This window comes from Epinephelus lanceolatus, chromosome 2 (assembly GCF_041903045.1).
Source record: "Epinephelus lanceolatus isolate andai-2023 chromosome 2, ASM4190304v1, whole genome shotgun sequence".
Taxonomy (NCBI): Eukaryota; Metazoa; Chordata; class Actinopteri; order Perciformes; family Serranidae; genus Epinephelus; species Epinephelus lanceolatus.
The window spans coordinates 25,938,994-25,966,373 of record NC_135735.1 but is presented as its reverse complement, the minus strand read 5'-3'; the positions used below and the strand labels follow the sequence as shown (position 1 = coordinate 25,966,373).

Genomic DNA, 27,380 nt, shown 5'->3' with positions numbered 1-27,380 from the left:
CCCGTCTCACGCCCATAGCCTCTAATTCTGTCATCTCATGGGAGTTGTAGTCCATGGGTGGCGTACTTGATGAATGCTAACAAGATAATCGCTGTTTTATATTTCAAATGACAAGATTATCAACATTTATCATAACGTACAGTATTATAAATCACTTTGGGTTAAAATATGTGCACATAACACCGGTGCCCTGCTTTAGTTTTTCAGAAAGTTTGATGAAAAAAAGTCTTGGTACAAAAATATAGCCCAGCAGCGGAGCCCGGAAGTAGGGCTGGACCTCGGCTCTTTATAAACATGGCCGTTAAGTCCTTAACAGCATCAGGTACTGCGTTTGGCTGAATTAGTTAGACATTCAGGAAGTCACGGGGGTTAACTAACACAGTAACAGGTGGAAAGAAAATGTAGACACTCAACGGGCGCCTCTTACTTATTTTAGTTGTTTTATCTCTGCGCGAGGACGACATTTAAAAACTTCATGTAGTACTTTATGCTAGCTAGCTCACCAAGCTAACGCCGACGTCTCAGTGTTAACTTCTGTCAACTTTTTCAACCAGCTAGCTTAATCTGCTACTTGACCGCTCATCGACATGGAGGAGTGCCGTCGCTCGACCAGGTCTCGATGAATATTTCACACACGGACGTGTCGGAGTTTCTCAGCTAAGGGCTGTCCTGAACTTTATTGAAGGCTCCTTTTGGGTTGTTTTTTTCCACTGGCAACAGCCAAGCGCCCGTTTAGGAACATCGCTGAGAGGGCGGACATAAACAATGTTTTCTGTCAAACCCATGAAACCAACCTTCAAGTGTTATCTTCCTCCTGTGCAGGTATGTATTTGCTTGTGACTGATAACAGCAACGTAAACTTTTCACCTCGGATGGTCGCATACAGTGTCAAATAATGAATTAATTTAGATTGAAGTTGCCGTGACTGTGGTGTGGCGGAAAGAAAATTAAAATTTGACGTGTGGTCTAGATTAGAAGAACATATGTCCCATAATGAGGTCAGTCTGTGTGCTGTGGGTAGCAACCATCAAACACTAAAAAGAAGCTTTAATATTTAAGAGTTCGTGCAGAAACTTTTTAACCAGCTTGCCTCTGCTTGGCGTCTTCAAAGTTAATGTCGTGAAATCTCACTTGCTAGAAACAGCAAGACTTTTCTCCAAACTCCTCTTTAATTTGGAGAATTGAAACCTGTGTGTTGGATCTGATACTGTTTTGAAAAAGGTGCACAATTCTAATTTGGCACCCAGTGTGTAGGTATGGGCTCATACTTGCCTTGTATTGCCTACAGCTATATGCACTTCTCCAAAATAGCAAGTCACAGTTTGCTTACAGCGGCTGGTGCAACAATCTACACGTAATCAGTGTTTTTGCAGGCAAGGTCAAGACTAGTGTTGGGTAGTGTTTGGTATTCAGATAACATTTTTGCTATTGCCATTTTGTTTTTAAGAAATAATGCATCAGTGACTGTATTTTAGTTCATCATCGTATTGTCACAGGCATGCTCTGATCCTGGTTACCACTTCAAAATTGTAATCTTTGACCAAAAATCATTGTAATTACCTCAATTTGTATCCAAATGAATACTTGCAAGCTATGATTAAATACACAGGAAACACTGTAGTGATTGCACATTTATGATGCACCTAATCTGGATCCAGTTGTAATGAATGCCTTTTACACTTTCTGAGGAGGGGTGTATATTATGTTGGGAAGTTGCAGTGCTTTGCTCATTTAACAAAATATGCTCAGACCATTTCAAGTTCATGTTTCATGTCTTTGTTTCTGGGTATTTTTTGTTTTGACTGTGTACTCCTGCACACTGGATTTTAAATAAGGCAATAAGTTTAAGGTCAATGTGCTAACTTTACGTTTTAACTTATGGATATTTACAGCTAGAGCTGATAAACTGTATTTAAACATGACTTCAAGTGTGGAAAAAAAAAAGCCACGATTCCTTCACTTCCACCCCAAACACTTCTCGCTCAGCACTTTAACCTCATAGTCATTCATTCACTGGAAATCACTGTGCTGGAGTAGAGCCAGCGATGAAAAACTCATGACTGTGTCATACAGCGACAGCCCTTAAGTGTTTGCACTTATAGGCTGTCACTGTATATGCAAGTATGAGCAGTATCTGGGGATACAGTATTAATAGCATTAGTTGACAGCTGTGTATCTGTAGTTCCTTCTCCTTCTATAAACAGCTTGCACCAGGCTTAGCGTTGCTCACTGCATTTTGTAACAGTTTATGCAACATTAATTCAACAAAACAAATCATAACAGCTGTCAGGATGTTCAGCGTGGCCCTATGGTGACAAAGAATATGGCGTGATGGGAACCTGGATTCCCAATCACAAGCCTATTCTTTATTTTTAAATCAGTTTTAGACTTAGGAGTAATTTACATTTCATGCTTTGTTTTCAACACAAGGACACATTTGATTGGTAAATTCCAACTCTTCTCCACCTTATGACACATTATTGCCATTATTTATTTGTTAACCATCTGATAAGCCAGTGTCAAACTAACTTTTATATTGCTTATGCTTTTTCTCTAGACTGATGTGAAGAAAACTATTGAACCACCTATTAAAAAGTTGGAGCCTAAGTTACTTCAAGGTAAGTTTACTTTCTGTCTTATCCTATCCCTTATTATGTTCAGTGTTTGACATCACTTTTAGGGACATAACTCAGACACTCCCTACTAAAAGTATTAGGAGATTTGACAGTAAAATAAGAGAAGAGTGCAAATATATAAAGTGCAATTGTCTCTCAAGCATCAATATATTTGTTGATCAGCACCACCATAATTTGAACTGTTAAAAGTGCAGGCACTATATAATGCTTTTGTTCAGTTGTTTTACTTTTGCTTTTTTCTCATGATGCAAGTGCATCCTCTCACAAGGATTTAGAAACATCACCGTGCCAATGATATTTGCACAAGCAGCAGTTTAGTGCCCTTTGCGGCACAGTTCCTCTCTGTGCCTGTGGTGTCTCAACCTTTCAGTTGTAAAAAGTCACCTTTTTACATGAGACAACTGCTGTAAAACACTATCATGAAAGTGGATTTTAAATATGGACTCATTAATTATCTCAAGCTGTGTCAATCAACTCATACTTTCCCTTTGTGGCACTTACATTGAAAGTGTTGCTACTTAACTAATTGGAGCAGCAAGAAAGCCTTCATTTCAATGATTTATTCTGGTGCAGGTCTAGGCAGTTGTTTTGGGAGCCTCATGGGAGTGGCTCGACACACCCTTTTGAATTGTGACGTTGTGTGTTCTTTGACATACTGTAAATGTACAGTTAGGTCCTCTATAAAGGTAAGATAGCTCTTATATAAGTTGTTTGTCAGTTATACATCTTTTAAGGTTTCCTTAGGGCCACTGGAAAAACATCTTCATACGCAAACCTGCTATACTTAAGTGCTGTGTATTTTAAAGTGAGCTCAACATGAACATTTTAATGGAGTTTCTACTAAATGGCTGGTAAAACAAACTTTCCATCCATTCCCAGGCAGCATTTACCACTTAAGGGTTGTCAGTCGTTTCGCATCCTGATTTTGTAGCCCAACAGACGAACAAGTTTCATGACCAGCCGACTTGTTTTGAACTGACTGTGCATCTGCTCCATACTGCTCTCAGGCAGCCCTTTGATGTTACTCTGTCTGTAGGACTCCACCCTGCTGCCCCAGCCTTCATCTTTTAAAAAATCCCTGGGGCAACTTTTACAGCAACATTAATTGTTTTCGGTCATGTTAAGAGATAAGGGTCATGTTACTCGTAAAATATACATAAGCATGCAGTGTCAGTCTAAAGCTCAATCTATGTAGCATATAGCCTAGCAGAACTGATACGGGGTTACTGCCCTACTTCTCATCACAGCAACTTTATACAGGGAATTTTGGCTTATTTATTTATTTATATTATTTTTTTGCCTAACAGAAACTGAGTAAAGTCGCACCGGCTTTTTAAAATGAATTTGCATTTGGTTTTTGCAACACAGCCTTTCACATCCGTGCTACTATTAGAGAAAAGCATTAGAGATGAGATATGTATGAGTGACCTCAGCTTCCTGCTTGGTTGCATAGCTGTTGATTTCTAGAGAAAATAATGTTATATGTTATACAGTGTCTGCTGTGCTTTTTGATAGTCAAAAAATTTATCACTGAAGTTGTCACAGGCTTGAAATCCTTTGCTTTGAGTAGCTGAAGTTTGAGCTGGTTTTGATATTAATATAAGCATGTATTAGTAGTAAAAGTTTGAGTTAATTTCTTCTAGTATTTATTTCTGTACTTGTCAGGTTGTCATTATTCCTTTTCAACAGTATCTGTAACAGATTGACTCTAAAATAACGTCAGAAAGTCAAAGCCAAACCAATTAATTAATCTTCATCTTAATCTTCACTTTATGTATGAACTACTAGACTGCAGGTTTAACACATCTTATTTTTGTCTCTTGTTTGTTTGTCCCCAGGGGAGATTGTAGTTAATGAGGTGAACTTTGTGAGGAAATGCATCAGTGCTGAAAGCAGCCAGGATGACCTTTGGGGAAAGTTGATATGCACCAACTTTAAGGTCTCCTTCATCCCTCAAGATGCTCCCTCTAAACAGGTATTTGAGTAGTCCGACTTTAAAGAAGTCAAACTGTGCTGTTACAATGTTTAGTTATTCTTAGAAGAGGTAGATAAAAGACACAGTGTAAGGCTGTCTGTTTGACGTTCTGTCTTCATGATACCATAGTTGTTAAAACCACATTTTTAACTTCCTCATACAATGCCTAAAAGTGTCTAAGTTTTATTGGGCTTGAAATAAACGATGATCTACCATGGCTGCAGTTTTAGTTTTATATTTGTAATGCAGGATGATCACTGCTTCACCCAGCTGCAACTTTGCTAAGGTGCCGGAAGCATCAGATCACTGCACACTGGTCAATGTGGTGTTTCACTTTATAGTGAGCGAAAGCCCCCCCCCTCAAAATAAGAAACATTTCACAGATCTACAGTAAGTGTGCCGAAATCTCTTGTATCTGCTTTGTTTTGGTGCCATCAGCACACTGCAGAGAAGCTTAAATGCTTGTATTTCCACAACCATGTTTGTATGTGCAGTGCAGCTGGCTAGGAGGAAGGAAAACTTGTGTACTTTCCTGCACTACATTGTCAGAGATATCGCACAAGAAGTGAGAGAACAGACGTCATTTCCAGCTATGTGGCAGATTGTTGCCATAATAACAAAATGGAACTTGATCATGACTCAGTCTGAGGCCATCCACTGGATGTACTCAGGGGTATATAAGAGGATAATATTTCAGTGTTATGGGTAATGTCTACAAGATGTCACACATACCTTTTTTGTTGTTTTTCCCTTACCACAGAGGTCCCAGTTGTCCCACCTCCTGCTTGGAGAACACGACATTCCCCTCACCTGTCTGGAGCAAGTAGTGACAGGTACGTCTGGTGTAACATGGCATCTGTGGGAAACCTTAACTTTTTTTTTTTTTTAAATAAATTCCTCAGGTTTTCTTTTCATTGGTGGCAGAATTTCACCTACTGACTTCCTCATGTGGAATTCTTGTTACCAGAACCAAAATGTTTATCACATACTTTATAATTTTGTCTTATCAGTAGCCAGAATATCTCAAACTATTAAATTCCTAATGGTATTAAATAAATAAAAGCAAGCTAATGTTAAAGTGCGTTTAGCAGACGCTTAATCTCTCACTCAATCAACTGTTTCAGAACAAACACTTAGCATCCTAACCTAGTCATTTTACAAGAGTGATGTCCAATCACAATTAAAGTTTGATAGGCGCCTCATTAATCTTTGACAGACTGGTTGACTCATCCCATTTGTTGCTTTTTCCTGGTCAGCAATCTGGTAACAAGTGAGGTCACAGCTAAGGCAGTGTTTAGTGGCAGTGCAGCCTGGCTGGGATTAGCCTTGTGTATGTATCTCATTGCTGTCGATTGCTGACACTGCAAGGGCAAATGCCCGGAGCAAGGTTTGTTGTGCTACAGTGATGAAGCATGGGACTTTGTTTTATCCAGCTTGTTTTTGACCTGTCTGATCTGGGCTACTGAAGACAACACTATCATTATGGGATTTGCACAAGCACAGGAGCATGAGGAATGAGATAAGGCCCGAGCACTGGGTAATATAAAACAATCAAATATCAGTGTGTTTTGTATAATTTGGGCAAGACTGCTAGTGCTTGAACACAGTATGTAATCCTCATCTGAAATGATTTTTAGCCTTATACTGATACTAAATTGGTGAAACTAATCTTGGGTGTCCATCTTGAAACCGTGGTGTTTGTAAAGATCCTCTGTGCTGCTGGGGGGGAAGATGTGTGAGAAGCTTCCATGTTTTAGAATATGAAACTTCTTTGCAGCAACATCCATTTTTGGAGCATTGTGAGCTGCCATGGCTACATGAGTCTGAACAGACATTGTTGTATAACTGCAATTTGGCTGTTTAGCCAAGGCATACAACCGCAAGGCAGTGATTCTAGTTTTGTTATTAAATGCTAAGTTCTTGTTTCTGTGATCTATCTGATATTAACTTCCACAATTATCAAACACATTGTGAAATTCTGAAAATTACACAAAGTCCAGAGGGGATGCTTTCAAATTCTTCTTCTTCTTACATCACAAAGCATTGGCTTCTGACTTTGAGGAAGTTCCAATAATATTTTGTGTTTGTTCCTCCCAGTAAATGATACGAAGGGGAAGAAGAAAGTATTGGGGTCAAACCAGAAGCTGAAATTCAACCCGACAGAGCTCATCCTCTATTGCAAAGACTTGCGCATCATAAGGTTCTGCTTTGATGAGGCTGGACCTGAGAGCGCCAAAAAGGTAAGTGATGCTGAGTTTTGTTCTACATCAGATCCAGTCGTTTGATGGTGGCCTTTTTAAGAAACGCTTTTAAAAATATCAGATCAAAGTTTGTCATATTCACATCAACTTAAGGTCCAGGTGGGTCATGAGCTGACTAAATGGATGTAGTAAAATGAATATATGAAATGACAAAAAAATATCCTGACTGCAATTTAAAGCCCCTTCTTTTTCTCATTTGTGACTGTGGTGCCCTCAATGGTTGCATCAAAAAATGCATGATGCTGCCACACTTGTCCAATGTATGCAACCCAGGGACACCTGCCCGTCCTCATTCCCAGGTCATCAAATACTGAAGATTTGCCACGCCTTTTTTCATGTGATACCGATGCCAAATGCACCCCTCAGCATCTTTATGAGATGCGCTGGGCTTTCAGCTAACTCCAGTGTAAACCCAATCATGGCAATATTTATTTATTTAAAAGGAACCATCTACAGTTAAAAACATAAACGATACCATATGATGCACTGCACCGAATTATAGCTGAGCATCTGCAGTCCCTCGGCGGGTCAAAACAAAGACACAGCCCTTTAACATAAAAAAAATTATATACAAAATTTGATGCTTAGAGCAAATGATGAAGTATAAAGAGCAAGAAAGTCCATGAAGGGTGGAAGGGAGTGGTGGTGGGTGGGTCAAACAAACTAAGGATAGACCGATACATCGGCCGGCCAATATATCGGGCCGATATTTGAGTTTTTTACTTGTATCGGCATCGGCCGATACGCGCGTGGGTTTGCGGATTTATTTTTCCCTGGCACTTTTTTTCATTTGAAAGTATGTGGTAAAGTTGAACAAAGCTGTTGAATCCTACTGTGTACAGTAGTTGTTGTTTTATTTATGCTTCAGCTTAAATATTTGTTGATTTTATAAAGACATTACTGGAAGATTTAAGAGCACTGAACTCTTTTTTTATATTTGAATGTATAATAATAATAATAATAATGATATTCTACCTGTTCTACCTCAACTTTCCATCTTGTTTTAGTATTTTTTTACTGTTCAATAAATGTTTCTTATTTTAAACTTGAGACCTGTAATATTTGTTATCATTGTGTCATTTTTTTTATGTAAATTGAGGGAGCAAAAGCAGTATCGGCCCCAAATATCGGCTCAAGAAAATCGGCAGTCCATAATCGGTCATCGGCTTAAGGTGATGGAAAAAAATCGGTATCGGCATCGGCCCTAAAAAATCCATATAGGTCTATCCCTAAAACAAACACAGGACTTTCACCTATGAGACCACAGTTCCTGTCCCGTGTGATACCAAAAGTCAACATTCTTTTAACGTAACGTTACATGCAGGCATCACATCATTATGTCATTCACGTAACTTATTATTGTCACATTATCTAACAGTAACCCTGTAACAAATGTACTTATTTTAGCCAAAAATAATAATCTTTCCTAAAGCTGACCAAAGGGTTTTGGTGCCTAGACCTAACTGTAACTGATTCAGTATGATAATCATGTGTTACAGCATTCTTTAACCTAATGCTGTGGTATAATAATCTAACCACTGTCAGCTGTGTGACTGAGTATGTGACTGTGATTCGGTCAACCTAATGGTGTAGCATGATCATTTAATCATCATCAGCTGTGCAATAAACAGATTAGTGTACCTGTGTCTCAGTATGAAGTAGGGCTATCACTAATGATTATTTTCTTTGTCGACTAATCTGTCGATTATTTCTTCGATTAGTCGACTAATCATTTCATCAAAAAATGTGTTAAAATGTTGAAAAATGTCGGTTTGTCTCGCCCAAACCCCAAAATCACGTCATCTAATGTCTTGTTTCACACTCACGCCAAAGGGTTTTAGTTCACTGTCACGGGAGAGTGTGTAAAGCTGCCAATATCTGAACGTAAGAAGCTGCAGTAAGAGTATTTTGGGGTACTTTTATAGTACTTTTCTATGAAAAATGACTCAAACCGATTAGTCGACTACTAAAATAGTCACTGATTATTTTAATAGTCGATTAGTCATCGATTAGTCGACTAATCGTGGCAGCCCTAGTATGAAGAAGTTGATCTTGAAGAAGGCCCAAAGGCCGAGGCGTCCTCAAAATAAATGAAATGTATACGGAGCCACTTGTTTTCTACAATCAAGTCTATTGCCAGCGATCAGCACCTCATTATAATTAATCGTGTGTGTTACTTTTATATTTTAAACAACATGCATCACCCAAAGGACAGCTGTGCGTCAAACATAGACGCTAAAGGGTGCCTGTGTGTAGCAATGAGACAGAGGGGGCGTGGGTATTTGCTGACCTTGGAATGAATGGGCTGAATGTAAATAATCAGCTAATTTTTGTGCGAAGAAAACTACAACAGTTTGAAAGAATCACATAAGATTCTACACACCGTGGCTTTCATTCTTAACGCCATACCTCCAAATGACTAATTGCTAAGTATTCATTCATTCCTCTTTTCTCAGTTTCTCCTGCCCGTTTCACTGCTAGCTGTTGCTGACCAAACTTTTCCTTTCCTGACTGTGTGAGCTCACTACATACACACACTCAGTTTCGGTGCTATGACCACTTCCTCAGTGACAAGGACATTTATATCATACAAACTTTGATGTGCCACTCTCTCACCCTCCATCTGAATAGAAACGACTAGCCTCTCAAAAGGCGTTTTTATCGTGGCCATTAGCCAAACGATGAATAAGAGACATTGAGAACAATGCTCATTCAAGGCGAAGGAATGATCCTGATTGTAGAAACAACTGGCAGCGTGACTCTGACTCATCTCCTGCGCAGAGAGATTAGATGGACAGATGTTTCATTCTTCAGATTAGAGCTCAGTTGAGGGACCTGTAAATCAGTGATATTTGTATTGTAGCCATAGATTTAAAAGATGATGTATTTTCAACTAACAAATCAGATTTCTCAATATTGGTATATATTTATATAATGTCTTGATTGTTTGGGGTTGACTAGAGGTGTTTTCAGAAGATAGTTGTACAGGGAAATTAAAGGAAATCACATGTAGAGGCTTTCACTGTAATCCTAGAATAATTAAATAAGCAGATAAAGTGGGGCCACCAACTGTAATGTTATCTTAAGGGCCAGAAAAACAAGCACTTCCTTGGTACATTACTCAGCTGTGTAGCAGTGAGTTGTTGTGGTAACGAGCAGCTATTCAGGTTTGGCTGAATTTACCAAGACTTTCAAATCCTCTCTAGGGGAAAAAAAACAAACCAGGAAGTTGACACCTTGGACAGAACCAGTCATTGCTAGATGGTGACTTTAGATATGCTAAACTTTCATGAGGCAGCTTAAAATATTTTTGCCTCGCTGTTTTATGGTGCAAGAATGCTACGGTTACAGTCTGGTTAGGTTTAGGCACAAAAAGCACTATGTTAGGGTTAGGGAAAGATAATAGTTTGGGTTTAAATGGTCACTGGTAACATGGAATATTAATTCCCACGGGAGTTTACATGACTCTGGGGTTAGCATCCAGACACGACTGACAGAACCTGCCAGGCTCTGGGAACATGTGATTGCTTGATAGGTGTACTTAACCAGCTCAAAATGCAGCCAAGAGTAACAAAACAAACATTCAGCACTGTCACGCTCTGTAAGCACAGATGTTGCATTAAATACACTGTGGTATCTGGAGTTGTAGAAGTCCTGGAAATAAATATGTATTTGGGAATTATATGCACGAAGGTCTTTAGGAGCTCTTGGCTCCCTGCTGTCCTACTACAGGAGTCAGGCAGCTGTATATCTCTTTACAGTGTGCCATTGAAATGTACATGAATGTGAATGTGCATGTCTGATCTTTCAAGTCATCTGGGAGCAATTTTTGTGTAGGTTTTGGAGCTCCACAGCACATACCTGCAGCACATTTGGCCAACAACATTAGTCCAGTATGGCACTGTACTGTACAGGTTTATAACCAGTGATACAAGTCTCCATTTAATTTATTTAAAATGCAGTATTCACCTTATTTAATGTACCCTGCTGCATAGAAACAGAATATGGTAGGATGATATGTAAAGAGCAGAAATAGAAATGAGTCTGCCCTCCCTCACTCCTTGTGAGTTTATTTATGGACACCATGTACGTAATTACAGTGTGAACCTAAAACGGGCTCAGTTCTTTTTTCTTTTTTTCTCTTTGTGACATATGGAATTAACCCAACCTATAATAGCTTATTTTGCCATAGGAAATTACAGAGTTGGGAGCAGCCTTGTCTACACACACACTTTTTCTGTGTCCTCTCATGTTATTCACAGCTTTACTACTGAATGGACTGCTTTGTGTGACTCCAGTGGAGCCACAGGGAGATTCAGTGCTGTAAACCCAGAGCACTGGAGGCTGTCAGTTAAACATTTGCTTTCCCAGGTTTCACTTGTTCTCGTGTTTGTACGGTCAAAGAATATGTGTGAACCTGGGTTTGGAGGCTGAATGGTTGTGATGAAACCTAATCTGCCTTGATTTTATTTAATTAATTCCTCCATTGAGCTGTCCTTCTGTTATATTGTACTGTATGTCCCATTAAAGCACTTTTCTTTTTGTTTAAGGTTTGCCTTGCTATTGCCCACTATTCCCACCCAGCTGATCTTCAACTGCTGTTTGGCTTTGAGTATCAAGGGCGGCGATACCATGAATCTAAAGGTACGCTTACAGCACGGCATATTTCTTCTATTGCTTTGTAAAGACACAGCATGGTGTTTGAAACTCTTTTCTTCCCTGTTAATCCACGTTTAAAGGTAAACTATGCAGGGATTGTCGGTTGCTGTTTGTAAACGGTATAGCCAGAAAAAGTGAAAGCCAACCTCAGATTTACTCCTGTTCCTCTTGATTTTTTCTTTGCTGTGTCCACAATTTCCACAACTTCCTCTTGGATGTGTGCTGCTTACGGTCAGTTCTGTTTTATACAGGTTTGAAAGTATTTTAGAAGTCTATTAATAAATTATGTGGTATCAGATCAGTGCTTAGACTAGCATACTTGCTGGTACTCAATCTAACATGTTAGGCAGTGTCAGAGGCATTTCTGATTCTGGTATCGGTATTGAAACAACTCTACTTTGTGTCACCTCCTGCTTTACCTGTGCAAACATCCTGAACACAGCAAAATAGCATAATACAGGCAGAGACTCTGCAGATAAATACACCTCCATACACTACTAGTGGGTCATAAGTGATGACTGAGAGGGATTATTGCTTATTTCTTTGCATGATGCTCCAGAAATAATCTCAAAGTGTGTCTGTATTTCCAGCGGAGCGAGTCAATGGTTCCACCCCTCGAGGAGGATTGTGGCCCCCCATATTTGACCGTCCATCGGACTGGGATCGGGAGATCAAGAGAACAGGGGCATCGGAGTGGAGGGTGTGCTCCATCAATGAGAGTTATGCCATCTCGCAAAGGTATTCAGCTCACGTTGTCTGTTGTTGGCAATTTATGATGGGCGTCATAGGCAGAGCATGTTTGTAGTTCCTTCAGTTGGTCTTAGTTGTTACAAACACTCTAAATTTCACCCTTTACTCATACCTGATATGTTTTGGCAAGACAGTGTATTTACACTGTTAGCCTTTTTTCCTTGCTTCACGAGGAAACATTTCTGTGAATGTCTGTGTAACATGCGAGTCTGTTTTGGACAATACGTGCTATTCATCTGAGTTCAGTGGTGACATCATGGTTGGTTTCAAAGCAAGGATTGTACAGTGTTTTATGTGGAATTTGAGAGAAGACTGAAAATTGCATAATAGTAGCTTGCACCACACTGTACACCTTACATGGGGCTAAAACAATACTTACTGTACACTCTGACTCAGTTTTCCCTCAATCACAAAAAACTCCCTGCTAAAGATGCTCACCAGCTTAGATATTAAAACAAGTCTTGTGCTAAGATGTAATTTACAGTACATCAACCAAGGCTTTTTGTACCATTAATACAGTATTATGGTATGTCAGCATAAAGCAACAAACTTTATTCATATGAGAAAGAGAAGCGTTGGTAAGAGATACAGTGTTCAATAAATGTAAATATTCTGCTTTAAGATGTCAGTTTCTGACATCTAGAAGTTGTGGGTTTTCTTAGATTCTTCTGTTGTTGATTTTGTCTTGTGTTTCATTCCTGTGTAACACCAGTCTTTCCCCAACTCTTCTTTTTAGTCTTCCAGAGTATATTGTGGTCCCAGTTTCTCTGGCAGATCAGGATCTAAAGCAGTATTCCATATACTTCACTGATCAGCGCATCCCCGTGAGTATCCTGATATCTCCATTAACTGTCTGCTGGTTGTCAGACCTTGCTCAGGAATACCTCATACCTTTCAGTTATGTATTATTAGGCTTATAATGTTATTTTAGTGGCACATTCAAGGATCACCAATGGACCAAATAATTTTCTGTCAATTCGAGAACCATCCAGTTTAATTGATCACAGCATCATTTTTATTTGCCCACTGATTTATCTTCATTGCTCCTTGTAGATCTGGTGCTGGAATCACCCAAATGGAAGTGCTCTTGTCCGCATGGCCAGCATAAATGATCCAGTGCAGCAGAAGAAGATCGAGCAGAGGTACACCAAACTCCTCTGCTTCACTCACATTGAAAACATGTATTAAATATGTTGTTTCTGCTTATTCTTTTACACTGGAACTCAGTAGCAGCCAAATGATGTTCAGCAGCAGCAGTGAAATGAGAAGTGTTGATATTATGGTCTAAACATTTCTTTTTCTCACTTTTTTTGGTAATGCAGCTAATTTTCCCAGTGTTCTGTTTATAAAAAGCCGATGTATTGCTGAGATGATGCTACAGCTGTGTTAAGACCTGTCTAACCCAGTCATCAATGTCTTTCTTATGTCGTGGTAGGGTCTTCACTGCCATCACAAAAAGCCACCCACAGCGCAGTGAAGTAGTCCGGTCAGATCTCGACAAGTATGTCCCTAACATCCAGGACATCCAGACTGCGTTTGTTAAAGTCAGGCAGATCTGCGTCATAGGTGAGCCTCATTGCCTCTTTCAAAAGTTACAGTAGAGAACCACTGTTAGTGTTCACTGAGTGTGAAATATATCCCGATACATGTTTCTTTCAAGTGGACATTAAAGGATTTCTTGACATGCTTGTGTGGTTTTATAGGTGTACAAGTGTTTGACTGTTCTGATTGTGTGCAGATCCTTTTGAGGAGTCAGAAGAGAGGTGGCTCACATCTATTGAAAACTCTCGGTGGCTGGAGTACGTCAGGTATGTAAACACCCTGACACTGCATGATAGCTCTTCATAATCTTTATAAACATCGTAGTCTATAAAGAGCCAAAATGAAAATGTCTTACTAGCGTTCACAACGTTTGTGTTCCCCTCACAGTTTCATCTGGAACATAACATACTTGGATAAACATTTTGTATTGCTTTTAGCAGGGTTATTGCATTTATACATTATATATAAGTTAATGTGTAATTTGTGGAATACTTTTGTATTTGAAGTACATTTTTTACACTTATTTCTATACTGTTGTTCTGTGAATGTACACTCATGAGACGAGTTACAGCGTTACAGCATGCATTACTCAGCCTTGAAATCAATGGGATGGTGATGGCACTGTCGTCTGGGCCATTAGTCACAAGCACAGCGACTTGAAAATTATATTTATATTTTTTATTTTTATTCATATCTTGCCAAGACACTGACATTTTTCTGCAGTACGCAGTATAAAGTTGTGAGTGCTAAGCTGGTCACTTAAAATTAAATCATTTATGTTCTGTTTGACTGAAGGGCTTTCCTGAAACACTCAGCTGAGATTGTGTACCACCTGGATGGGAAGAATGTTTCAGTCGTTCTCCAAGGTAAAACTCTCACTTTTTAAGTTGTCGTCATCAGTCATCAGTCCATGTTATTACGAGGTCAAGCTGAACAGTTTCAAGCCAGGAAGCGGCAGAGCAACAGCATTGAACTGCATGGTGCATAGTGAACTTTTAATTGTTTTAATCCATCAAACATGTTGCACACCTGCTAGAGTACAAATTAGAATCATTACCATATTATCCCAGTGCCATTGAAAGTGCTTTCCGTGCAAACACCTTGTTCATGCTTTTGGTTTCCCTCTTTTTTCCCTACCTGTACAGAGGAGGAAGACAGAGACCTGACCTGCGTAGTGTCCTCCTTGGTGCAGCTCATGTTGGATCCTCATTATCGCAGCCTCATTGGCTTTCAGAGTTTGGTGCAGAAGGAGTGGGTGGTGGCTGGCCATCGCTTCTTGGACAGATGCAACCACTTAAAAAAGAATGACAAAGAGGAGGTATTTGTCTGACAGTAAATAACCCCCTCACAGATCTAAAAGAAATGCCAAAGCACTTATGCTTCTTGTTTGTTTTTCTCTGTTCTCTCGATCAAGTCTCCACTGTTCATGCTGTTCCTGGACTGCGTGTGGCAGATGATGAACCAGTACCCGGCAGCGTTCGAGTTCACAGAGGCCTATCTGACTGTACTGAGTGATAGCATGTGGATCCCACTCTTCAGTACTTTCCTCTTCAACTCTCCCAAACAGCGTACTCAGCACTTGATGGTGAGAGATGCACACATGCGATTGTAAGATTGTATGATTTAAGTTAAATATGAAAAATAAGATCTATCAGAATGTGTCCATATGTCTGTAAAAATCCATATGTCTGTGGTCCAAGAAGAATAAAGCATGTGTTATAATTGCAGATGATAGCATGTGACAAAGCAACATGTTTTTGTGGTATCATCTCATGTCAGAGACTATAATTTCCTTCTGTGTGTGTCAGATTATTGACAGGAAAGAGTGCAACGTATAATGCACTCAGAGAAGAAAACATTTAGCTTGTGGTTGGAAAAGTAACCACTGGATTTGACAAAAGCAAATTATGGCAGTCGTGTTTTCTCGGTTTATTTGCATGGAGAGTCATCCTAAGTCTTACTGTACACAATGACAAAAAAAACCTTCTAGAGTATAAATAACCTTGTGTTTACTCTCCAGGACTTTGCCAAGAATAAAGCCATCCCTCAAGGAGAGGACCAGGTTGTGTATTTCCCTCCTGTTTGGGACTGGTCGCAGCAGTACTCCACCAAAGACCAAACCTTGTTTAACAACCCCATGTACGTAGGCAAAGGAGCGGCCTGCGTTCAGAATGGAGAAGTGAAAACCTTCAGACGCACGAAGGTACACAACACTCTGAGCTTTACAAGTTTATAGGAGCAGTTGCAGCAGCACATTGTTTTATGTGTATGCTCTCTTCTTTTACTACCTTGGATACATAACAAACACATAATTCAGGATAGACTTTTAATCTTAGGTAGATGGTTTTCAGCCATGTTGAATGAAAGCCGTAGAGTCTGCAGTCCTTCCTGTTCACATGTAGCCAGTTTTTAGTGTGCAAAGACTTCATCATCCACACATCCACACCCAAACACATCAGTTGACCAGAGGGCTGTATCAGGAAGCGAGATTAGTAGGTTACTGAGGTATTTTGAGTTTAAAGCCAGAGTTTCCTGTCTTACGAAGGTGGCTCTCTCTTAACCTAGCTAGATTGCTATGGTAACCTATGCTTCACAGCTAACCTGGTCAGGACCAGTTTAAGCTCTGAGTCAAGGCCTGAAATCGACAAAAAGCACCTTTCACAGCTCCTTTTAGTAAATTACTGTGAATATATGAGCGATACAGATTGTCAGCTGAGGGAATGTGTTATAAATGCACTTCATCCAACTTCTTGACCCGTAACGTTACGTAAATACCACTGAACGAAGCAGTGCAATTACAGAAGTGCTTACTGTGTGTATAGTGTTGCCTTTTTTTTTTTTTTTTTTTCCTTCACACAGGAACTTACAGTATATCAGTGTTGCAGAAAATAGGTGGAAGAATATGGTTTTGCTGTATTCACAGGGTTGTTCTTCCTCTTACTGAACTACTGAATGTGTGTGTAGTGTTTTCTGGTTCATTTGTTCATTTTCTATAAAATATAAAATGCAGTACAATTCCATCAAATCATAACGTTACCACTTAAGGTTATGTTTATATGCTATTTCTGATTTGCTGAAGTCTGTTTTACAGAGCTGGTATATTACAGCTAACAGATCAGTCTGTTGGTATTTGTCACAGATAATATTCAATGAGTAAAATAAAATTCACTTTGGTTCGTCCAAAACTAAAGTGACTTACACGTATCCTTCATTATGGGACAGTGTCAGACCGAAATGTACAAAGTTCTGAAGTATAACATTAAATTTAAAGTTAAAGAGCTGCAGAATATACAGCAGTCACGTTAGAAATAAATAGGCTATTAAAACTTGTGAATTCGCACAGTTAGTAGTTTTCTGCCAGCATTCCTCTCTTGCCCTCACTGAGACAACACCGTGGCTTTTTACTGTAATACTTCTTTAAAATTTTCTTCAAAGGCAGAAGTAGGCAGCACACGATCACTCATTCTAACGTGTCAAATGACACCCTGAATACATCGTTTGACTTGTTGTATGTGAACATGCAGAAAGTCTGAAGTAGCTTGGGTTAACAGAGACAGTTGATAACCACCTTCGTGGTACCTGTTATCTCTGAGTGAGGCTTCAGGGTTTGTCGAGCCAGCTCAGACAAAGAGATCCTGGCTCTGTTGAAGTGGCCTCGTGGTAAAGCCCTCAGGTTTGTTTAGTGAATTTGTGCCTTTGTGTTATTTTTAGTTATCCCAGAGTGTAAATACAGCGCAGCTGTCTCTGTGCCTGTGATTTCTAATTAATTTAAGGTGCTCACCACACCACAGCCTTCTTATTCTCAAGGTCAGACTAGGATCAGTAATGATGTGTGGATAATTTCAAATTAGGTGACCTCAACTCTCTGCTCTCTTACAATTACCTCAAGTTGGTAGGTGTTAGTTTTTTTTATTTTGCTGAAATGCACACAATTTCTGAGTAAATGTTTGACATGAATCCATCCAGTCAGCAGTTTTGATTATTGCTGCTGAGATTTTCATGGGCAGCTTTTTTTGTGTGTCATCAGCAACTTTAAAAGATGCACAGAAGGTGAATTATTACACAGGAAAAAATAATCTTTTTTTTTTCTTAAGGTGTAGGTTTCAGGATCATGAGAATGTTATAATGCAGGTGGCGATGCACTAATTGGACCAGGAATAAGTGAGCTTGGTTTAGATAGGATTAAATTGTCCTCACTAAACATGATGAATCGTGTCCTTCCTCCAGCAGAAAACCTACAGTTCCACACTGCGAGGAACACCTGCTTCTCTGCGCAATGGACTGAAGGGTGGAGAGGATTCGTTGCCCCGACGGGGCTCTCTGGTGTCGGAGCTGAAGCCTTACTTGTCACCAGTAAAAGACGAGAGCCCGTCCGAGCGCTTCTTCAGGGACTGGTTCTCTCGGCCTGTTGATCAGCAGGGCCTCCTGATTCCCCTGCTCACGCCCTCACACATGGCTCTCTGGAAGCTCTACTTTCTACGCTGGGTTCCTGAGGCCTGCATTCCCAGAGGAGGCCCCATCACCGCCTACCACAAGCTCTCCCAACTGGTAGATGAAATTGAGATACTACAGCGCCAGCTAAGGCAATATAAGGGACCCACTCCAGGCAGCACGCCACTCCCCAGCCCAAGTGGGCCCCTCTCAGACCAAAGGAGGATGTATTTTAAGGCCAGTTCCCCATATGACCCCCCTACACCTCCAGACTTCCTTACCTCCTCCTTCCCTTTCACCCCAATGGGAAACCTGTGTCGCCGCAGCATCCATGGGACCCCCATTAGCAAATTTCTGAATGGGGCGAGGATCTGGCTCTCGACAGAGACTCTTGCTAATGATACTGTCTGAAGATGTGGGGCGCTCAGGCTCACTTTTCTGAGCTCAACACAGGTTTGTGTAACAATTAATCATCTTATTTTCTATTACCTCTTTCTTAAATACCAAGAAGGAAAATAAGAAATAGAAAAATTTAACTTTTGACTTCTGATTTAATAATTTATAAGCTAGAATTTGCACCGTTGTTGCTGCATCGAAAGCTGAGGTAGTTTGTAAACTGAGGTGTTCCCTATAGGACTGAACCATTATTGTCCATTACAGCTGAGGAATTCAGATAAACCAAAGCACATCCTCCTTATTGGCCAGTGAGTTGTTACTGTGAGGTCTCCTTTGACTGTGAAAGATCATCATACTTAATGCATTTTTATTATAGATGTATTTTTTGTCTACTTCATACTGTATGACCCACACAAAGAGTGCTTTTATATATTTTAATGTTGAGTTGAGAGCTTCCTCTCCAATATTCAATACACATTTTAAAGCTATAATTGGAATTTAAGTATGTGTGTAGCTGTGCTGTCAGTTAAGTTGTCCTTTTTGTTGAGTTCTCGTTGGTCGGTAAGTCTTCCCCACTGTAATGGAATAGAAAAATGTAATCCAAGTAGGAATGCTTGAAATAAGAAAATGCCCGTTTTTACTGCAGCAGCAATGATGCATTTCACTGAACACTGATTTCCAAGTACTCAATTTGTTTATACCTTCAGGAAAGTAATTGACAATAGAATATTTTACCTAGTTTTATTTCAGAAAGAGGAACAGAAAATAACACTGTTAACTAGTACTTTACTACGTGGTAAAATCAAAGAGGATCTGGCCTGGTTGAATGTAAAGGGCTTTTTTTTCTCCTTTTGCACAAATTAATGCTTTCCGCTCCAAGTGCCCATATTTTAATGGCTGTGTTGGAGTGTCACTGTAAGCAGCAAATAGTGTGATTTCAGGGTCTTTGTAGATTTACTCTAGTTTTGAAGCAGATAAAAGGGCCTTTATTTTTAGTATCATGAAGCAGGTGATACTGAGAAGGCAAAGTGGAGCTGTGAGGACTTCAACCTGTGGTAGATATTCCCTCTTCTCTTTCTGAAGGGGTTTTATTAAACTTTTATAGAAGCCTTCTGGTAAGGCACCGAGGAGATGCTATACATATTAACCATAGCTGAATGGGTAAATATTTGAAAGCAAAGGGACAGACAAGGGCTTTGACTCAAACCAGTCTCTAGTTTAGTGCGCAGTGAATTTCAGGCACTTAAGTTACTGATTCAGTGAACTGGACAGTGACGGGTGGATGACGAGTGACATGGTTTCAAAGCAGCATATGGGAAAAAGCCAGCAATAAATCATCTAAATAGCAAGTGTCATAAATATATCATGTGTGCAATTTTGACATTTCAGAATAAAATGACAATGAGGTTGGATGTCAACTATAACCACAGGCTATTTAAAGAAAAAGGCCTGGTGTTTGCACAAAGGGAAAGGTTAAACATACTGTATGAAGCTATAATATCACTTAGTTTTGTAGTAACATTTTTCCAGATAATGCTTCTCTGTGGAGAGAAATAATATAACAGAAAATAAGCAGTGATGGTGACGGTGAGGTTAGTGCATTAAGACGTTAACAAGTATTTATGGTGCAATCAGAATTTCCTGGCGAACCTCCAGTGCGCTGCAAAGACTTTGTCATTTGGACACCTTTTAAAAGTGTCTGTCTGGGAAGTTTACTACCTGCTGAATGAGAGAGTGGTTTGAGATACATCAGGGGAAATGGATCCAGTGCCATTTAAAACTGGTGAGAAACAAGCACTGTGTGATATCCTAATGTCTTAAAATAACAGTACAGCATTTAAATATCTTTGTAATTTTAAATTTAAGACCACTGGACGGACTCAGCACCTGTCCTTATACAGAGGAACATTGATACTTAGATGCTAGATTGACCCAGATTTCAATATTCGGATAAACTCGTGATTCTTTGGCAATAACTAGTTCAGGTGTTTTTTGATAATAGATGTGTATAGTGTGAGTGCACAACCTGCTCTCCCAAATGCTATTAATTGCACATTTTACTCAATATATAGGATAGTTTGTTTTAAGGTGGTTGTTGAATATAATTTTGGCAGATATTATAAATACTGTATATGCTTGAAATCTTCCAATTAATGTTTTTGATTAATGGTACTAAATACCTTTTATCCTTGATTTAGTCTTTATATTTTCTGGAGAGATATTTATATGATGTGTTCTTCCACTAATTCACAGTGCTGCACTCTGCTGTAATTGCATGATGACCATGCTGTCACTGTGGCACAGTCTGATATTGATGAGCAGCAGATGTATTTATTCAGTTATGCAAAATGTTCTCTACGAGGGATGCGAGTGCTACTGTACATCCCCTGTGCCTTTTTTGGGAAGATTGACCATTTTTGTAACTATATTCTAAATCTGACTTAACTTTAGTTTTCTGAAACTGTTGATTTATCAATTCTGTAAATCTAGTTAAATTCAGTGGTACTGCACTGAAGCTGTCGAGGCTCAACTGTGTACCAGTAACAATCATTACATTATTTTTCAAATGAATTTGTGTTCTGGTTTTTCTTTCACTTCAAAGCTACATACGATGTCTTTCCAACACCACTTAATCTTTATCAGTGGCTGGGTGACAATCCAGGGTGTGCCCCTTTCTTCCATGCCAACCTCCCTTGAACACATTCCGTCGGGGCGGCCTCTAGCTCAGCAAGTAGAGTGTCAGCCTCATGTAGGCTGAGGCCTTTGCAGTGGCCCAGGTTTGATTCCAGCCTGCAGCCCTTTGCTGCGTGTCATCCCCATTCTCTCTCCCCCTTTCCTGTCACTCTCTAGCTGCCCTGTAATACAGGCAATAAAGAGCCTCATCTTCACCCTGGAAAACAAGCAGGCTGCCTCCAAATCCCTACCACCAGCAGCATCCAACTCAGCTACCAATAACTTCATCTCTGAGGGGGCTTAGGTGACCAGGAGTCCACACCACTGGAGCGAGGCCAGCTGTGACTGGATGATGGTGGTTGACATTGGTTGACTACTTGATTTCCTCCGGTGATTGTTACCACCACCCTAGGCCCAAATTAGTGCACTGCTCACCTCCTCTTAAAAAAAAGGCTTTATTAGACCTGTCATTGCCCCAGAAATAAAAAGCAATCTTAGTCATTTTAACACCATTTTATGCCTCTAAAATAATAATAATAATGATTATAATGATATAATAGCACAATAACAATAATGCAAGTACACCCTTCAAACAGCAATAAACTTTTAATTTGATCAGAAATAGCAAAATGTTTTTGTTTTTTTTTTTTTGTTGTTTTTTTTCCAGTTCATTCAGCTTAGGTGAACATTTAGGCACTGTGTCAGACATGGTCAGGAAAACCCTGCTGTTATTCTGGCATGATGTTGACTTTGGTGCCATTTTTATGTAAACAAACACAGGTAGACAAAAGAGCAATATTGTACAATGGACATGGATGGGACATGACCCTGATCCTTTTTGCTTTTGCTGACCTCATTAAGTCCATAACGTAATTATTGTGACAGTTCTAGCTCTTATCATCCAGCTCACTGTACCCTGGGAGGACTCTGTGGATGAGGCTCATGAGCAAAAACATCTGCCGAGTTAGCTGCTGATGCATAACATCATGGCTGAAACACTGAAGTCCTCCGCGTGGAGGTGGGGTGCAGAAATTTTGTGGCAACATCTACAACCAGATAACTCAGAGACCTGGGAATCAGAGGCCAGAGCATGTGCTTAGCCATCAAAGCTGCGTTGGACATAGCAGAAAGAAGCAGCCGATGGCTTTGGATGAAGAGGTGAGGACACCAGAATTCCCTGCTGAGTCCTCCAGAGGCTTGGTGGACTCATCAGTATAATTACCAAGGAAGGAGGGTGCCCGTGTGAAACTCCTCTGTGTCAACCTTCCATCATCAGTCCCTTCACTGTTGTGTTCACCATCAGCAAGAAGAATCGTGTAAGCTCTTGCACAAAGGATGTTGACATCGTATCCTGTGTTTCTGTAATCTGCCAAGAGAAACACAGCTGTTTGTTCCCCAGTCCAGCTCACCTGCTGAATAACAGCAGACATAGTCACAAAGACGTTTGGTACTAAATGATGAGTATACTTAATGATGTATGAATCACTAAGAGTTTGTCCAAGCACTTTAGAGTTTTGACATTTTAGAAGTATTTCCTCCAAAAAATAAGGACAGTAAGAAAGTTTTTTAACCATTACAATACATCCTGATGTGAACAGCTGATGGGGATCGGGAGAAAATGGCAATAAGAAGAAATGATCCCCAAAGGCTGAATAATATGCATCATGCATAGGTAAGGTTTGTGGTTGATCTCAATGCCCAGCAAGCATTTTTGGTTTAAAAAATGTCTAATAGCCGTCTACATGAAGACCTGATGTCTAGGCTAAATCACGGCTGAATTTGGGCTGTCAGTGAAAATTTGGTAGACGTCTAACCATAGCCAAAGTGTAGACGTCATCAATTATACGGCTATGTAGAGACCATGTCCAAAAAATGGAGATAAACATATTTTAATTACTGTTGACTCTCCATACGTGATTGAATATCATACGGCACACCATCTGCAATGGCTAAAATTACATTTAATCAATTTCAAAATTAAATCGGCTAGATTTGAGTTACACGTAGCCTAGCTAGACTAAATCGGAGCTAAATATAGCCAATACATTTAACGACTATTGCTTGCTGGGTAGTAGTTAAACTGGGAGGTTGCCTCACATTTTAAGGGTCTTTGTGATTAATGTGAAATATTTTACAGTTTTTAGACTGCCTGAAATGAGTGAATGAAACAATCTCATGCTCTTTTTTTCACAGATTTATACTATCATACATATGCATGTATAAATTCTATTGAATGTCTGCACCTTCCAAGCCAACTAATTTTAAAACCTTTAAGTTCTGAGGACTTGAACCATGGGTGGGACACTTCTCCACATCATGGCAGTCTGCCTTAGTAAGCTTGTTGCACTCACTCAGCACTCACACTGCTGACTCAATGTAAAGTTAAAGTGTTGTGAAGATTTTCACATCTAGTGGAGTAGGTAAGATTTGAATACAGCGTTATAGATAACATGCAACAGCCACAGGGCCAACCACACTTCCTTGCTGAGATAAAGATTATCTTCCGTAGTCAGACTAGCTCTGAGAAGCCATATGTGTATATTTCAGATTGAAATAGTGGTGTTAATAGTGCATCTGATTTTGAGATGCACAGTTTTAAGGCTAATTTGGGGAATTTAAATGACCTCACTATAGGGGCACATGAACTCGAAGTTGTTTCGAGATGATGTTACAGACCTCAGTCTTAATTCAGTAACTGGTGTTCAGGAGTAGCTCTACTGCCTCATAAGTTACAGATCTTAATCAGAATCTACACAGACTATACATGAAAGTCTCACAGTAATACCAGGTTGTGCAGGTTTTTGTAAGATGTATTAAGTTATGAAATCTGACTAAAACTGGAAAACTGGAGCGATGTATGAAAGGAGATGGCAAATAAATATACAAGTGCATAGTGAAGTTTATCTTTTAAACTCTGTGTGAACAATATTTAGTTAGTTTGGAAGTGTTTTAGGTTTTTAACTATGTGCAAGATGAATTTGCACCACTCAAATACAGGCACAATCACATTTAAGACTTCAATTTAGCATATGTTGTACTCACATGGTGCTTATGATTGATCATACTACTACAGACAGGAAGTGACTCACAAAACCTAAAGTCAGCATAGAAATACTGTATAGAAATCGGGGTCCACATGGGCTCATAAGCAGCTTAATCCAGCCAAGGCTCTGTGTGACTGCAGTGATCTGTCATCATGTCTGTAGTCAGCTGTTTACTGCACCAAATTACTAAAGATTTCAATTAAATGGTCATAGACAAGCAGGATGCAAACATGAAATGCAAGGTGATAAAACATCCACAGTGGGTAAGAGTCTTAACAGAGCTTTTCCAAAAAATGTCCTGTTTTAGTTTTTAAGCAAATCTCTTCTCGCCCGCTCAGCATCCAACACATGGAGTTCCTCATCTGTATACTTCGGCTCAAACAGGTATGGCTCTGGATCTGTGTCCGCTCCAAGAAACTCTTCAAAATCACGTTCCAAGTCATCCATTGCAGCTACTATAATCCAGAGATATATCGCTAGGCTAAATAAACAACTGAGTTTTGTTTACAGGCTACGTCTGTGCCTGTGCCTGCTCACCGGTGTATCCCTCCATGGATCACAGCGCAGGACGTACTGACCCCAATGCTAACCGCTGAGACCCAGCCACTGGACGTACAGACACAAAAAAAGATATCGATCATGTTGTCTCAATATGAAAATGATAGAGATAGGGCATAACTCCCAAATCGTCGGAGTATTCTTTTAAGAACTCATTCCTGGGCCACTATGGGCTTTTTGCAAACCCCCTCCTACACCATCTCCCTAACCTGTTTCACTCCGTTTCTGCATTAACACTGAGACCCCGTTTATACAACAATGATTTCAACTGAAAACGGTAACGGTAAAGACTTAATCAGTGAGAGAAAGAGAAGCTAGAATTTAAAAAAAAAAAAAAGCAGGATTCATTGCTGGACGGACGACGTCACAGTGGCGTCATTCCATCCGCTTTCATCTTTTATGACATAAAATAAAATTAAATATATCCTTCTCTAGTCTGGTAAAAAAAATTGGAAACAATCGGTCGCCCATTAGCTCAGTGGGTCGAGCAGGCGTCCCATGTACAAAGGCAATGTCCTTCCTGCAGCAGCTGTGGGTCCAACTCCAGCCCGCTGCCCCCTGCTGCGTGCCACACCCTCACTCAATTAAAGGCGCAAAAACTTAAGAGGAAAAAAAGACACATTCATTTGATTGCAGTGCTATATAGACAAGAACTGTTAGAAAAGTCAAGCGGCTTAAACACATCATATTGAAAAGCCAAAAGTTGTTTAAGACACAGAGAAAAGAAATGCTACCAAATACATATGAAGAACATAAAATTGGATTAAGCTTTATTTTTCTCCATGGTTACGAAAAGTTAGGACAGTTCCTCTTTCTGCCACAGACATGGAAGTTTGTCTCAATACTTGCTGCTGTGTTTATCCCCTTCACTTTGATGAAGGGTGCTTCATTCAGCTGTGGAGGTGAGTAGGGTCTGGTTTTGGAAAGGCCCAATAGCAGTGCTCATCTCATGTTCTCTGGATCGTAGGAAGAAAAGACTTGATAAGCACTGCTGCTGCCATCTAGTGGGTGAAAACACAAAGAAACTTGGAAGATATTAAACTGTTTATTATGACAAATTGATTTTAATCCAATGTAGGTTTTATTAATATTAACAACCTAGACATTGTTTTTGCTCTTATTCTTATGCCAGAGAACATTTATAGAGTTTATGATTTACTTGTGTGTGTTTTATACTGGATGTCCAAAGGCTATTGTGACGTTGCGCTAGGCTTTTTCGTTGCTGGTCATGTTGACCGACAGGATCATAAAAATCCGGTCATAATCTATTTTTACCGGTCATTTTAATTTTCGTTTTTAAATGATAATGAAGATATTCAAAGACATTTAGTTTTCATTCGTTCGTTTTTAATAAATCCAACAAGCAAGTTATAAAGTGTGTATTAATAAGGACATGAACGAAAAGTTGAACAGACATCCACACACCCGTGCCATTAGGCTTCGCCCTGGACACACCGGACGGTACTAAAGCCCTTTTCACACAGCGCGCGCAAAGCGCAGACCTCCGCCGACGAACCCATTCATTGTGTATGTGCTACCGCGGCGCAAGAGCGCACCGCTCTGCCGCCGAGCTGAGCGGCGCGTGAGAGGGCGCGTGCCAGCCTACACTGGAATTCAAAATGTTTTAATTTCACCGCAACGCGCTGTGACGACACCTCGTCATCTCCTGAACGAGCCTGTACTCACCCAAATCCGGTCTTGCGCGCCTTGCTCTCCGCTTGCTCTGCGCCCTACCCCGCGGTGGGCGCCGCAAAAACCGCGCTCTGTGAGGCGTCATTAAGGGCCCATTTATGCACAACGTTAAATACGGATCCGGATACGGACGGAGCCTTCTGTCCGTGCTCCGCTTTCTTTTAGTCTGTATTTCTGCACCTTTCCATAAAGCCTAAGGCCCATTTAGGGCCCATTTATGTTCCCTTAACGTACGAAAATGTATACGTCCGTTTCAAACTATGTTACCGTCACTGCCCACATACTTCTATGCGCCCTTTATGTTGGCATGGATGTTAACCAATATATCCACCAGGAGGCAGCCCAGCGTCAAAAGTTTATGACAACAACAAACTCAAAAACAAACATGGCGACTGTGGAGGAGATATTGATAATGTACCTCTTGCATAAAAGACAAAAACAGAGGCAGCGTTGTAGGAGGCGGTGGTCGGTGAGGCCGTTAAATACATTGCGACTGGAGGACGGAGAGTTCTTTTCTCTAGTAGGCCTACTACCGATGAGAGAAACTGAATTGTTATTTCTTCTTCCTGTCTCACTAGAGCTACGTATCGAGTAGTGACAGCAACACTGCCCCCACAGTTCCCGGTGGTACTGCTCCGTTTGGCCCGTATCCATAAGCTTTATGGAAACGTGCAGAAATACGGACGAAATGAACGCGGAGCACGGACAGAAGGCTCCGTCCGTATCCGGATCCGTATTTAACAGTGAGCATAAAGGCCCATTT

At 40.1% G+C, this 27,380-nt stretch overlaps 1 protein-coding gene and 1 long non-coding RNA gene across 3 annotated transcripts; one reads left to right on the top strand and one right to left on the bottom strand.

Moving 5' to 3' along the window:
• Positions 1–286: 286 nt before the first annotated feature.
• mtmr10 (myotubularin related protein 10) lies at positions 287–21,221 on the top strand. 2 transcript variants are annotated; one of them, XM_033626481.2, is made up of 16 exons: positions 287–822; positions 2,558–2,618; positions 4,475–4,611; positions 5,372–5,444; positions 6,709–6,851; positions 11,423–11,516; positions 12,122–12,269; positions 13,018–13,105; positions 13,335–13,423; positions 13,717–13,847; positions 14,020–14,089; positions 14,619–14,689; positions 14,969–15,141; positions 15,238–15,408; positions 15,844–16,026; positions 18,054–21,221. In XM_033626481.2, the coding sequence occupies exons 1-16, from the start codon at positions 766–768 to the stop codon at positions 18,663–18,665; spliced, it is 2,301 nt and encodes a 766-aa protein (XP_033482372.1). In that variant the 5' UTR covers positions 287–765; the 3' UTR covers positions 18,666–21,221. The 2 variants fall into 2 exon arrangements, with proteins under 2 accessions (XP_033482372.1, XP_033482366.1); XM_033626475.2 differs by having other exon boundaries at positions 18,051–21,221.
• A 2,983-nt stretch (positions 21,222–24,204) lies between these two features.
• On the bottom strand, positions 24,205–27,211 carry LOC144467317 (uncharacterized). Its single transcript, XR_013493586.1, has 2 exons — positions 27,036–27,211; positions 24,205–25,926 (listed from the first exon to the last, which is right to left on the bottom strand). It is a non-coding gene; the product is annotated as an uncharacterized LOC144467317 (long non-coding RNA).
• Between the last annotated feature and the right edge of the window lie 169 nt (positions 27,212–27,380).

Bases quoted from the DNA above. Each gene is read 5' to 3' on its own strand.
- mtmr10 (XM_033626475.2), top strand. From the start codon at position 766: ATGTTTTCTGTCAAACCCATGAAACCAACCTTCAAGTGTTATCTTCCT. The intron at 6,852-11,422 runs GTAAGTGATGCT...TTTTTGTTTAAG, and splicing joins GACCTGAGAGCGCCAAAAAG to GTTTGCCTTGCTATTGCCCA. The intron at 11,517-12,121 runs GTACGCTTACAG...CTGTATTTCCAG, and splicing joins GCGATACCATGAATCTAAAG to CGGAGCGAGTCAATGGTTCC.